This window comes from Condylura cristata, unplaced genomic scaffold, assembly GCF_000260355.1.
Source record: "Condylura cristata isolate star-nosed mole 26May11 unplaced genomic scaffold, ConCri1.0 scaffold00013, whole genome shotgun sequence".
Lineage (NCBI taxonomy): Eukaryota > Metazoa > Chordata > Mammalia > Eulipotyphla > Talpidae > Condylura > Condylura cristata.
This window is the reverse complement of record NW_004567114.1, coordinates 1396328-1410426: the sequence shown is the minus strand read 5'-3', so window position 1 is coordinate 1410426 and position 14099 is coordinate 1396328. Positions and strand designations below refer to the sequence as shown.

The 14099-nt window shown below is 56.6% G+C and overlaps 1 protein-coding gene across 1 annotated transcript in view; it reads left to right on the top strand.

Annotated features, from left to right (window-relative positions):
- Positions 1 to 5319: 5319 nt before the first annotated feature.
- The window catches only part of DYNC1H1 (dynein, cytoplasmic 1, heavy chain 1), a gene marked incomplete at its 5' end in the record, with an annotated part of 44443 nt that continues 35663 nt past the window's right edge, over positions 5320 to 14099 (top strand). The window contains 9 exons of the mRNA XM_012724374.1: positions 5320 to 5417; positions 7132 to 7305; positions 7529 to 7784; positions 8144 to 8330; positions 9163 to 9434; positions 9527 to 9754; positions 10833 to 11909; positions 12229 to 12408; positions 13333 to 13482. Coding sequence (XP_012579828.1) covers positions 5320 to 5417; positions 7132 to 7305; positions 7529 to 7784; positions 8144 to 8330; positions 9163 to 9434; positions 9527 to 9754; positions 10833 to 11909; positions 12229 to 12408; positions 13333 to 13482 — 2622 coding nt within the window. The remainder of the gene's footprint in view (positions 5418 to 7131; positions 7306 to 7528; positions 7785 to 8143; positions 8331 to 9162; positions 9435 to 9526; positions 9755 to 10832; positions 11910 to 12228; positions 12409 to 13332; positions 13483 to 14099) is intronic.

Genomic DNA, 14099 nt, shown 5'->3' with positions numbered 1-14099 from the left:
GGTGCCCCGGGCCGGTGGGCGCCCCACCGAGCCGTTGGCTTCTGTTGGGCTGTTGGGAGGGCGGCGAGTGCACGGCCGCCTGGCCCGCCCGGACGCTTCCGCAGAGACCTCCGGGCCTGCGGCGCTCCCCTCCTGGGGGCTGCTGTCCCCTGGGTTTGTCTTTTGACTCATCTGCCCGCGCAGTGTGGAGTCAGCGAGGAGTGACGATGCAGAGGGTGGGTCAGGCCTGGGTCCTCTGGAAGCCTGATCCGGGCGCGCCGCCTGGCCTCTGGGCACCTCGTTGCTGTCATTTCTCAGTGAAAGGACCGATGTTGGTTGGTTAGGTGTTTGTTTTCGTACATCCTGCTCATCGGCCCAGGCCCCTAGTCCTTTCCGCTCTAGTCCCCCAGCCCGGGGAGGCGGGTGTCCAGGCTGGCCTTTCAGGAGCCTCTTGTGTGTGCAGTGGCCCCCACTCCTGTTGGGAGATCCCTGGGGTGTGTGCGGTGGCCGGGGCTGTGGAAGGCACAGACTGGTCTCTGCTGGACCAGTCTGACCCTGGCTGTGCCTGCTCGTGTTTTCATTGCAGTTTAGGCATGGAAACAGGTGATTTCCACATTCCTACTCCGTGGTTCCATTTGGGTTTTAATTTTTTTTATGGAAACATTTGGTAACTTGTGTTCTTGTTTCCAGAGCACTCATGGGTATTTGTCTTTCTGAAATCTTAGAATTTGAACTTCACTAAAATTACAAGGTTAATTCTTAGTATGTTTTCTAGAGCAAATCATCTCTTGTTTTCTTTGTGGACAGATTTCTTTCCAGCAGAGTGTGCATGGAGGCGTCGGAATCTTGGCTCCATAATGACTTGCACTTTTGAAAGTTGACTGAGGAGTGAGACACTCTAAAACTGAAATCCTGCCTCATTCTTGTAATTATGAAACTGATCTGTGTCTGAGACATTCACCCTGTCACTCTCTCACTTAGAAGTCTAAGGGAGACCCTGTCGTCCAGCCGGGTGTGCCAGCACCTGTTCTGTGAGCATGAATCAGGCCTAAGACCCGGCCCAGGGCTTGGTAGGAGGCCTTGCTTCCCAGGGACTATGAAGGATTAATTTGACATTTGTTTATTTATTTAAAGGTTTATTTATTTATGCATACAAGACCTGGGGTGCAGGCCGGAGGTGTGGGAGTGAGAGGATTCCCCAGAGACAGAGTGGCGAGAACAGGCTGACTGACTGAAATCTGCTGCGCCCTGGGGGTCGCGCCCCAGCCGCTGGGTCAGCCTGAGCTTGTGCTGCAGCGGCTGCAGCCCCAGGGAGGGCCCCTCCTCCCTTTATTTTAGAAAGAAATTTCCCTGCTAGTTTCAGCAGTACAATACTAAAATTGGAACAATGTACTCATAGAAAGAATTTTGCAAACACTTGAGGTTGAATATAGAAGCCTATTTTAACATGAAAATCAGTGTTTATATCTCTTTTTAATTACTTCCGCTAGTACAAACTTTTTTTTTTTTGGGTCAAAGTACAACAGTCCATAAAGTATAGACCAAAGGCTGCAAATTTAGCAGTTTATTTTGATGGTGAAGATTGGAGGTGTTGGCAGGAAGGGGGGAGTGTTCAGTTATTGCCCCTTGAAAAGGAGCGCCCCTTTTCTGTAGTCCCTGCTTCCTTGAGGTGGGGTAGATGCGGCTCACAGCACCTTGCCGTGGTCTCTGTCGTAGGGCTGAAGTTGGGGGCTGCTGAGTCACCCACAGGGGTTGGTGGGTCAGGGACCGGGCGGGTGCTGCATTGGGTCTGCAGTCCTGGGACTTGACGCGTGACCTCTGGTCACTCTGCCAGGTGCGACCGGGTGCTTATATTTCATTACGCTCAGATCTCTTAGCCTGGGCACCCGTGTCTGATTAAAGAGCCGTTGCCTCAGTCAGTGACTTAGTTTAACCCCGCATTCCAGCCTGGCCTGAGATTTGGGTGTGGGCAGTGGAGATACTGTGAGACTGGCATGGGGAAGGGAGCTAGTGTTTGCTGCGGGATTCAGCTTACTGGAGGGAGCGGTGGGGACTGTTTTGTGGATTTAAAACTTTTCTGAGGATGAAGAAATAAAAGATGAATGACTAAAATTATTCATTTCTGGCCTTTGCGTAGCCCGGGAATGGTTCACAAGATGATTACTCAGTGAATGGGGAGGGTCTGTGGCCCTGCGCCCCTTGAACGCAAGGCCAGGATCTGTGCGCCTGGCTGCTGAAGGCCTGACTGGGGCACGGTGGGCGTGGCGAGCCCATGGGCACCAGCCAGCCCCAGCAGTAGGTGCCGCCCTGCTCACCAGCCAGCCCCGTAATTAGAAAGCGAAGGTTGGAGGAAGTGCTGTCTGTGCCGTCTCCGCATCCCAGACTACCGTGGGCCGGCCTCCTTTGTTGTAAGGAAGAGTCTGAAACCTCGGAATTACCAGACCCGTCAGAAGCCTGAAAATGAATTTCTGTCCTCAGTTTCTTGGTGTCTGAGAAAGGAGTGTTTGCTTATATTCCATATTAGTTAAATCTTTCATGCTTCATACTAACCTTAAACAGTATTGTCTTTAGTTCTTCGGGCAGTAATAACGTTAGCTCTTTAGCTCACTTCCCCCTGCAGTATCAAAGTGAGGCCTGACTGCCTGGCTCCATGTTTCTAACAGCTGTACCCAGGGAAGCTCTAGGTTGCTGAGAAACTGAGACTCCCTAACCCCCATTCTTAGCTTTGCCCTGGAGCAGACAGGGACCAGGCAGAGACTCAGTTCTCGTCAGGAGGGAGCCTGGGCCTGGGCCTGGCAGGAGAAAGTACCAGGGAAGGGGCAGAGGGACAAGCTAAAGCCCTGAGGAAAGAGGGAAGCACCTTAGGCAGCGTGATGGTCAGGCAGTGTAGTGAGCGAGTTGGTGTGGGAGGGGGCCACGAAAAGGGCCTGTGGCCTTTGCTGGACTCGCAGCAACCTGCCCAGACTCTGAGAGGGCCGGGTGAGTCCCTGGACAGTGGGTGCGGGGTGGCCAGGAGCAGGCTCCCAGTGGCCAGTTCAGCAGGCACTTGAGAAACCCCATCTGGCCAGGCCACGTGGTGAGTCTTTATTTTTAAAGATTGATTAATTTATGCACAAAGAACTGGGGTGCAGGCCAGAGGTGCAGGGGGTGAGAGGAGTCCACAGAGACAGAGTGGGGAGCAGAACAGATGGGTCCACTGAAACCTACTGCTGAGGTGTCCGTTGAGCCCTGTGGTCACTCTCTGGCCGGGATCGCTCGTGCTGCAGCAGCTGGGACGGCCTCCCAGGGCTGAGACTGACCCTGCGCCCCCAGGAGGCTAGGGGTGAGTCGCAGGCCTGGAAAGTGCGTGCGTGTTTGAGCGCCTCCTCCAGTGCAGATGCTGCAGTGCACGGCGGTGGACTGGCCGAGTCTGGACTGCGTCTCAGTCCTCCAGCACAAGTAGACACACACTGGCGCTAGACAACATTTGGAACTCTCTGGAAAATATATGAACTCAGTCTTCCACCACAGATGTGTGCATGGCACTGTCGTGTGCAGGGGGCCTTGCTGCAGCGAGCCTCAGCCGAGGAGCCCACTCCACGCACTGTCCCTAGTGGACAGTGTCAGCCACCTGTGTGTTGACCAGGTGCATTGGCAGCATGGGGAAACTGAGTCACACCTCCAGGATGTGAACTGAACAAACGCGTGGGCTGTGTCTGGCAGTGGCTTCTGCCGGGAGGACGGGTGAATAGCCTCTCTGTTGTTAGATTCCTGAGATTTTGTAAGTGTTTCTGCAGAGGTAGGCTGTTAGAACACCGGCATTTGGCAGGTACTTGCTGTTTGCAACAACGCGCAGGTGGCCAGGGCTTCAGGTACCGGGTGGCAGTTGCCAAGCAGGGTCTGGGTGTCCTCAGCGGGCGGGGGCCAGGCGCCCTCAGGCTGCCGCCGGGGTGTGTCCCGCACTGCAGAGCTAGCCCATGAGGCCCGGCTGACGGTCATGCCCCTCCTTAACGCCGCGTCAGCAGAGGTCAGCTGCAGGCGAGGTGGCGTCCCGCTCACCAGGCGCGCCTCCCCGCCCCCGCGGCCCACCGTGCCCCTGCGCAGCCCGAGTCCAGCCCCAGTTTCCTATGACCGAAGCCCCCTCCCCGAAGAGGACTCGGCCAGCACGCCATGGTTCCTTGTCCCGAACTCCTGTGGTGACTTCGCAGGGGCCCCTTCACCTCCCGTGTGTCCCCTGGGTGCTGTTTCTGTAACGTGCTTCACAGACATCGGTGGTAGTACACCTCTTCAGAAAACGGAGCGAGGAGAGCCCTGCTGAGCCCCTGCCAGCTGCCCTGAGTTTGGGGGGTCTCCTTGTGCCTGTGGCTTATCGCAGGAGCTGCTGATCTCCCGCAGCGTGTGTGCCTGGCTTCAGGCAGCGGGTCATCTGCTGTAAGCCCCCATTTCTTTACAGAACAGTTGATTTGTGTGTGTGCGCTTTAGTCACTTTTTTAAAAGACTGATAATGCACACAAGAACTGGGGTACAGGCCAGAGGGCTCCCCGGAGGCCGAGTGGGGAGCAGGCCAGGCAGGTCCACTGAGGGCGCAGCGGGGGAAAGGAGGGACCTGCTGCGCCCTCCAGCGCTGCGACTCAGCCCCGCGCCCTGGCCCGCAGAGATGTGGCATCTCCTGGACGGGTGCTGGACCTGCAAGTTCGCGTTGTGTCCCATTCTCACGTTTGCTCATGTTTCCAATTTCGATCTTTTAACTCTTCGGGAGTTCGGCCTGTGCGCACTGTGTGTGTCCTGGCCGAGCACCAGGGCCACAGCGCGCGCGTCCGAGGCTCACGGGGGCGGGTGCCGCCGCTGGCGCTGGGGAGCAGGGGCAGGCGCAGCGGCTGAGGCCCGGGCTCCTCAGCCTCCTTGAACCCTCCACCTCGGTCTGGGCGGCTGACTCGCCTCCCGCACTGGAAAACTCGCTCCCTGTCGGCGCCAGGCCCTGAGGCCTGTCCGGGGCTGGCCGAGTGCGAGTCTTCGTGCAGCGCCTGTTGCCTGCTACGGCTTCAGTGTTGGGGCAGCGGGAACCTCTTGGGGGAACAGAACTGGCCTGGGGGCCCTGCACTGCCCGCCTGGGCTGGCCCTGCCTGCGCCGGGCGTGCTGACTTACAGGCCGGGAAATGGCAGCCGGAGGCTGGTCACCTGGCCCAGGGTCTCACAGCAAACAGGGTGACTGCGTGGTGGTCGGGACAGGTGGGCGGAGGGCAGGCTGGGTGGGGCTGCACGCAGGGGCTCGCTGCGAGGCGGGGTGGGCACCCCCGTCGCCTCTAGCAGCTGGTTAATTAAAAATGGGAAATACTGGCACAAGTCTAATGACGTTTTCACTGTGTTGTAGAGGATGTTGGTGATGAAGGAGAGGAAGAAAAAGAATTCATTTCCTATAACATCAACATCGACATTCATTACGGAGTGAAGTCCAACAGGTGAGGGTGCAGCCCGGCTGCCAGCCTGCGGCTTCCGTGGTGGTCTTTGCTTCTTTAAGGTTTGATTCTATTGATGCACACAGAACTGGGGTGCAGGCCAGAGGTGCAGGGATGAGGAATGCACCAGAGACAGAGTGGGAGCAAGGGGCAGGTCAGGTGAGGTCTGCTGCTCCCTGGCGGTGCTGTGGGTTAAAGCGCAGCACTAGGAAGCTGGCCGCAGCCGCCTCAGCACGAGTTCGATTCCTAGCCAGGGTTGCATTCATCGACTGCAGTGAATAAACAGTTCTTTAAAGAAAAAAAAGAAGTGTGCTGGGGCTGGGTTTGCAGGCCGCTGGAGTTTCAGATACGACGGTGCATCGCCTTCTTATTAAGACTTATTTACGCACACCAGATCTGGGTGCAGGCCCGAGGTGGGGGTGGGTGGTTCTCTAGGACTCCCCAGAGACAGAGTGGGGGCAGAACAGGCAGATCCACTGGAACCCACTGCCGAGGTTAGCGGAGAGACAGGAGAGGTCTGCTGTACCCTGTGGGCCACCTCCCTGACTGACCAGGGATTGCCCTTGTGCTACAGTGGCTAGAGGCAGCTTCATAGGGCTGAGACTTAACCCCTGGCATCACCAGGGTACATGTCTTTCTTTTTAAAGATTTATTTATGCATTGGAACTAGGGTACAGGCCAGAGGTGGTGAGAGGATTCACGAGAGCCAGAGTGGGGAGCAGAACAGGCAGATAGATGAAGTACACTGCTGAGGGGAGCAGCGGGCAGGTCAGGAGAGGTCTGCTGTGCTATGCGGGCCACCTCCAGGGTGGGGGATCAAACTCACACTGAAGCAGCTCCTGCCAGCTTGCAATGCTACACTTTAACCTGCTGTACCACCAGGGAGGACCCTCATGTCTTTCTTTTAAAGATTTATTTATTCGCACATATAAGAACTGGGTGCAGGCCACAGGTGCAGGAGGGTGAGAGGATTCACCAGAGCGGGGAGCAGAATAGAGAGACTGACTGAAATATACTGCTGAGGGGAGCAGTGGCAGGTCAGGAGAGGTCTGTCGTGCCATGTGGGCCACTCCCTGACCAGGGATCAGACTCGGTCAGTTTGATCTGTAGTGGCTGCAGATAGCTTCACAGGGCTGTGCTTTAACCCGTTGCGCCACCACGGAGGCCCCCTGTACACCAAACACATGATACATTCAAAGAAGGGGGTGTGCGTCTTATATGGCATTGTGTGGGGAGAGGGGCGCAGGGTGGATGATGGAACTGGAAGAGTTGGTTAGGCCGGGTTGTGGGGAGCCGGAGCACCCTCTTAACACTTTCACCTGTGGATGACTTTCGTTGATTAAAGCTGGCCTGTCACTGAGTGCTGTAAATGGCTGGTGCAGGTTGGTGTAGGGCTGATGAACGACCTCACAGCTGTAACTCACAGTGGCCAATGAGGTCAGCCTTAGGCCAGTTATGAGCTCGACCTGTGCATGAGACGAGCGAACCAGCCTGTGTCACCATCCATGCGCTGCAGCTATAACCTTGGCCCCATGGTGCTCAGGTGAGTGAAAAGTGTATGAAGCACATTGCACCAATAGAAGGGAGCTCTTCAGTAATACGATTTTTAAATTAAAAGAGCCAAGCATTTTAAATTCATGTGCAACGCAGAAGGCGATGTTTCTAAGATTGACAGGAATGAGCATCTGCTCTAATTCTTTCTCTTGCTTCCTTTCAGCTTGGCGTTCATTAAGCGGACTCCGGTAATCGATGCAGACAAACCAGTGTCTTCTCAGCTCCGAGTGCTCACCCTCAGTGAAGACTCGCCTTACGAAACCTTGCATTCTTTCATTAGCAATGCGGTGGCTCCTTTTTTCAAGTCCTACATCAGAGAGTCTGGCAAGGCAGACAGGTAAAACACCCCTTTCCCTTCACTAATCTATATGTCATCTTTCACTTGATGTTCCCAAGCTTGAAGGTGATCTTAATTCAGGACTCAGAAGGGAAGTCGAGAAGAGAACATTGTCTCAGTCCTTTGGGTCAGTCAGGTCTATGGTAATCGGATTGAGAGGCTGAAATGATGTCTCTGGAGGCCACTTGTACTCTAACACGTGCGGGTTTCCTCCTCTTTTTAGGGATGGTGATAAAATGGCTCCCTCGGTTGAGAAAAAGATCGCAGAACTTGAAATGGGTCTCCTCCACCTGCAGCAGAATATTGAGATCCCAGAGATCAGCCTGCCCATCCACCCAATCATTACAAACGTGGCAAAGCAGTGCTATGAACGTGGAGAAAAGCCGAAAGTCACAGACTTCGGAGATAAGGTCGAAGACCCAACTTTTCTCAACCAGTTACAGTCTGGAGTCAACCGCTGGATCCGAGAAATTCAGAAAGTAAGGGCGGCTCAGCTGCTGGTGTGCGGCGCTTTGCCCTCGACTGCGAGGCGGCCTGGGCGGTGTCGGCGGACAGGATTCGTGTGGCAGCTGCGCTCCCTCCCCGGGGCCTGGATGTCAGCAGAGTAGTGTGGGCAGCAGGCCGGGGTCCTGAGGGGCTGCGGGGTGCCAGCCTGGGGCTGGGGCGGGCTGTTCGTCTGAGCTGTTTTATGCCTTTGGTGTCAGCCGAGATCACCTGAGTGCACTGGGGAGGTCCCTGCCGGAATACCTGCATTCGTTGTCATGGTGTTTCGGGCCACGATACTCTTTGTACCTTGGTTTAGAGAGCGGACACTCTTTCATGCCATTTCTCTTTAAAGGTGACCAAACTTGATCGAGACCCTGCGTCAGGAACTGCCTTGCAGGAAATCAGCTTTTGGCTAAACCTGGAACGTGCGCTCTATCGCATCCAGGAGAAACGAGAGAGCCCGGAAGTTCTCCTCACCCTGGATATCTTGAAACACGGCAAACGCTTCCACGCCACCGTCAGCTTCGACACAGACACAGGTGACGACTCGGCCGGGGGTCTGGCCGGGTTTTCCGGTCCCTGGGAAGCGTGGGTGCAAATTAGCTGTGCCCGCCATCCCCTCCTGCCGTGCGCATGTCTCCTTTCCTTCCGTTCTGGGTGAGGAAATGATTTTCCCGCCACCCTCCCTTCCCCTTCGAGGGCTTTCAGCCCATGGGTCAGTTCCTCTCCTGCTGGAGAGGCCCGGAGCGCCGCCTGGCCCGCTGTGGCTCCGGTCTCTGGCCGGGGCTTCCTCTGCAGCCAGGTGTGCGAGGCTCCGGGCAGGGCGGCGCTGGGTGAAGCAGAGCTTGCTGCCCCAAGCCCGTCGAGACTTCCCTGCGTAGCAGCTGCCGCCCCGTCCTTGGCGGCCTCCCTGCCAGGACGTGGCCGGAGACACGCGGTTTCCCGAGTGGGCGAGTGTGACCCGTGGCTCACCTCAGCAACGCACGCTTCACTGGCAGTGGGCTGGGCATCTGTCCTCACAGACGACGGGACTTCAGGCTGCAGGGTGCTCTCCGCTTCCTCCCGCGCCTAAAGAGATGTGCCCAGGGTAGAGTCAGAGGCAACTCCAGTTCCTTTTATTCACTAATGTGGATGTTCCTGGGGTTTTTTTGTAGTAACTTTGAAGCCTTTCCTAATGCACTGTTCTTTTTTTAATCTTATGCCAGAGAAAGTTTGTTTTTTCAGAGATGATAAACATTTTGCTGTTACTAAATCTTTTGCAACTTCGAGACGTGCCGATGTGAAGGTGTATTTCCTTAACTGACGCCGTACTAGGCGGTAAGGGGTACCCTCGAGCTGTACGCTTGCTGAGAAACCTTTTTCTTGATCTAGGTCTAAAACAGGCCTTGGAAACTGTGAATGACTACAACCCTCTGATGAAAGATTTTCCTCTCAATGACCTGCTGTCTGCCACCGAGCTGGACAAGATAAGGCAGGCACTGGTCGCCATTTTCACCCATTTGAGAAAGATCCGAAACACAAAATACCCCATTCAGAGAGCATTGCGTTTGGTGGAGGCGATTTCCAGAGACTTGAGTTCTCAGTTACTCAAAGTGTTGGGCACTAGAAAATTGATGCATGTTGCTTACGAAGAATTTGAAAAAGTAAGTTTCCTTAATCCATCAGAAACCACCCTCAGGGCCTTGGGGTGAGAACGCGCTCTAACGCAAGCTTCCTTTCTCAATTTGGACCCTAGGTTATGGTAGCATGCTTTGAAGTTTTTCAGACCTGGGATGACGAATATGAGAAGCTTCAGGTGTTACTGAGAGACATCGTCAAAAGAAAGAGGGAGGAAAACCTGAAGATGGTGTGGCGGATCAACCCCGCGCACAGGAAGCTGCAGGCGCGCCTTGACCAGATGCGGAAGTTCAGGCGCCAGCACGAGCAGCTGAGAGCCGTCATCGTCAGGGTGCTGCGGCCTCAGGTGCGCCGCTGGAGGTCGGGCTGCTTCCTGGGGTGCAGGCCCAGGGACTAGCTTTCTGTTTTGCACAGTTAAAGCGCCGCGTGACATGGAAAGGCCCCACGATGGGCCTGGAGCTGTGGTTCTGGACGAACGGTGAATGTGGGCGCGCTCGGAAGGCCCGTCGCAGATGTGACATGGGGGCGCCGGGGCAAAGGCCGGGGCTGCAGAAAGTGCAGGGCACGCTGGGTTTTAGTGAGGTGATCACAGTTCTCCAAGCTGACCTGAGTCACCCAGGGCACCTGCCTCGCTTTTGCATTGGGGGTGTGGGCCTGAGCCACCCTGGAAGTGACTTCCTGGGCACAGCCCACAGCTGCACCCCGCAGCACGCAGACACCCGGTGGGGCTTCTTCTTGTCGCAGCTCTTGTCCCTGTGATGTGGCAGTGAGAAGTTAGACATGGTCACTTTTTTTTTTTCTTTTTAAAGATTTATTTACTTATGCATACAGACCTGGGGCGCAGGGGCAGTGAAAGGCTTCACCAGAGACAGATGGGGAGCAGAACAGGCGGAATGAGGAAGCAAACTGCTGAGGGGAGCAGCGGGCGGGTCAGGAGAGGTCTGCCGCGCCATGTGGATCTCCTCCCAAGCAGGTGGGGATCGAACTCATGCCGAAGTGGCTTTAGCTTCTCAGTGCTGTGCTGTAACACGCTGCACCATCAGGGAGGACCCAGACACAGTCACTTTTTATGGTCTTCAGAAATGAAAAGGGAAGACCATGCCCTGGCGACTAAGTGGTAGGTCGCGCCTCTGGTTGCCGAGCTTTGCAAAACAGAGTTAGCGGTGGGTAGGCCCCGAAAAGGGAAATAACCCAAGAACCCAGGTGTAACACGTGTCAGTTTAACTTCTTGAACAATGAAACCACGTTGTCAGTAGATCTTTGCGGTGCGTAACTAAAACAGCTGCTGTAGGATTTCATTCGGCCTTGCCAAGCCGAAGTTGTGACTAAATGTTACAGGCCTAGCTAGCTGAATCCCGTTGGTGTGGCACAGACTGCTGGTGTTGAGCAAGGTGAGACCCACACTGGGTTTCTCTGCCTTTCAGGTCACAGCAGTGGCGCAGCAGAACCAAGGAGAGGTGCCTGAGCCCCAGGACATGAAAGTCGCCGAGGTTCTCTTTGACGCCGCGGACGCGAATGCCATCGAGGAAGTAAACCTCGCTTACGAGAACGTCAAGGAGGTCGACGGGCTCGACGTTTCCAAAGAAGGCACAGAGGCGTGGGAGGCCGCCATGAAGAGGTACGACGAGAGGATCGACAGGGTGGAGACCCGCATCACCGCTCGCCTTCGAGACCAGCTGGGCACCGCCAAGAATGCCAACGAGATGTTTAGGATCTTCTCCAGGTTCAACGCCCTGTTTGTCAGGCCTCACATTCGTGGGGCCATCCGTGAGTACCAGACCCAGCTCATCCAGCGCGTGAAAGACGACATCGAGTCTCTTCACGACAAGTTCAAGGTGCAGTACCCACAAAGCCAGGCGTGTAAGATGAGCCACGTGCGGGACCTGCCGCCCGTGTCGGGGTCCATCATCTGGGCAAAGCAGATCGACAGGCAGCTGACAGCCTACATGAAGCGTGTAGAGGACGTGCTGGGCAAGGGCTGGGAGAACCACGTGGAAGGGCAGAAGCTGAAGCAGGACGGAGACAGTTTCCGCATGAAGCTCAATACGCAGGAGATCTTCGATGACTGGGCCAGGAAGGTGCAGCAGCGGAACCTCGGCGTCTCGGGGCGCATCTTCACCATCGAGAGTACCCGGGTTCGGGGCCGCACGGGAAACGTCCTGAAGCTGAAAGTGAACTTCCTGCCCGAGATCATCACGCTTTCCAAGGAAGTCCGCAACCTCAAGTGGCTTGGGTTCCGCGTCCCGCTGGCCATCGTCAACAAGGCGCACCAGGCCAACCAGCTGTACCCGTTCGCCATCTCGCTGATCGAGAGCGTGCGCACCTACGAGCGTACCTGCGAGAAGGTGGAGGAGCGGAGCACCATCTCGCTCCTGGTGGCGGGCTTGAAGAAGGAAGTGCAGGCGCTGATCGCAGAGGGCATCGCGCTAGTGTGGGAGTCCTACAAGCTCGACCCCTACGTGCAGCGCTTGGCAGAGACCGTCTTCAACTTCCAGGAAAAGGTGAGCTGCGCCTGCGTCCTGGCGGGTCTCGAGGGGCTGATGCCGCCCCAGGCCCCGTCCCTGGGTGTTGGCAGGCTCTGGGCTCTTCGCTGGCGTCGGTAGAAGCCCGCGGGAGGCAGCCTGTCACTGCTGGGGGCGAGCGGCGGGAGGCGGGCCTTGCCGGCGGGGAAGCGCAGTGGAGCGCGCTGGCTCTGGTGTGCCCGGGGACCGCCGGGCGTCACGTGACTTGCTTAGCTGTGGCGTTCTAGAACCTGAGGGCCCCCAAGGTGTATAAAAATAGGGAGCAGGTGGGTTAATTATTCAACTTGCCTTTGTGCAGGTGGATGACCTGCTGATCATTGAAGAGAAGATAGACCTGGAGGTCCGGTCCCTGGAAACGTGCATGTACGACCACAAGACCTTCTCGGAGATCCTGAACAGGGTCCAGAAAGCAGTGGATGACCTAAACCTGCACTCCTACTCCAACCTGCCCATCTGGGTCAACAAGCTGGACATGGAGGTAAGGGCGGTGCTGAGGAGGTTGAGTGCTTCGCTTTCCCGTCAGCGGAGGGCGGACCCCGCTCCCAGAGCTTGCCTGGCACTGAAGAGCATTTTCCACGGAGCGGCGGTGAGGGCCAGCCTCCCTCTGAAACCCTTGACCCAGCAGGAGCATGTCTGGGCGCGCTCAGCCGCTCGTCCGCTCCATGCTGGCGGCAGACAGCTGAGGGGGAGCGCCTCGTTTCTGGCCACTTGACCGTTCTTCCAGTGACTCGGGCGCCGCCTGGCCTCCCCAGGGATGGATCCTCTCTGACAAGCCTGCCCACTCTGCCTCCCTGCTTTCAGGAGCCATAGCCGGCAGTGAAGTCCCCCCTTCCCGGTGTGGAGGGTCGGGCTCTGTGGCGTCAGGGAGCATGTGCTGGCCCGAGGCCCATGTCGGCCACGTGGCTCTCACTGTGGGGGTCAGCACCTGGCCCTGCAGTGTCTCCGAAGGATGTTGTGGGCAGCTGGTCCCCGGGGTGGGTGGCAAGAGCCTGTTAGCCTTCGGGGTTCGCGGGCTCCTCCCTCTCTGTGAGCAAGTGCCTGCGCAGCAGGCTTGATGGGGCGAGCAGTACATGCGCTCCGCTTCCCTCCCCCACCGCTGGTGGCTCCCCCTGGTGAGTGTGTGGCTAGAGGCAGACTCCAGGGAGGCGACCAGAGGTCACCGAGGTGGACGCACCTGTCTAAAGAAGGTGGTTTCTTCCAAATGACGCAGTTTCTCGGGCCTCCCCTCACATTTTCGGAGTTCTCTTGCACAGGTTCAAGACCTTCGCTGCCCTGCCGCCTGGTCCACCTGCTTATCACCCACGTTGGGGCGTGGTGCTTCAGTCGCCCAGATGGGGACGTGGCCGGCGCGAGACTGCTGTGACAGGCGACTGAGTCCTCAACTCGTAACTGTTCTTTGCAGATTGAAAGAATATTGGGTGTTCGCCTGCAAGCTGGCCTCAGAGCTTGGACCCAGGTCCTTCTCGGACAAGCTGAAGATAAAGCAGAAGTCGACATGGACACGGACGCACCCCAAGTTAGCCACAAGCCCGGCGGAGAGCCCAAGATCAAAGTGAGTGTGCCCGGGGCCTGGTTGGGCGGTAAGTGAGCAAATTGCCCCTAAAATGGACGGTCCCTGCATAGTGGACACGTGGCTGCTGACCCAACCCGGGGGTGCGATGCGCAGGCACTGCCCCTCCAGGCCACCACGCCTCCCGCCTTGGTGTGGTCAGAGAAAGCCCAGGCATCCCCGGGCATCTGAGCCTGCTCTGGCCGGAGGTGGTGAGAGAGACAGAGAGTCATGAGCGGGAGCTGAGGGCGGGGACGACTGTCCTGGGCCGCCGAGGAGCCTAGGGAGCTGGAGTCACCAGTGCTGCGTCACGTTAACGTGGCGACTGGCGACTGCTGCGTGGAGGGCAGTACTGGACACGGCTAGAGAGGGCAGCATGAAGGCCGCCTACGGACTGCGCTTCTGTGAACCTAGGATATTTTGAAAACAGAATTGTTTTAGTCCAAGTGTTCAACATCTATGCAAACAAAATTTTTTTTTTAATTACAAAAGTTTATTTTTACATCATTTTGTACATTTTTTTTTTCCATCTCAATTGTAATCCCCGCGGGTTTCCCATCACCAAGTCACCCATGTGCCATCACCATAATCCCGTGCATTTCCCTCCCCCCACCCCGTTT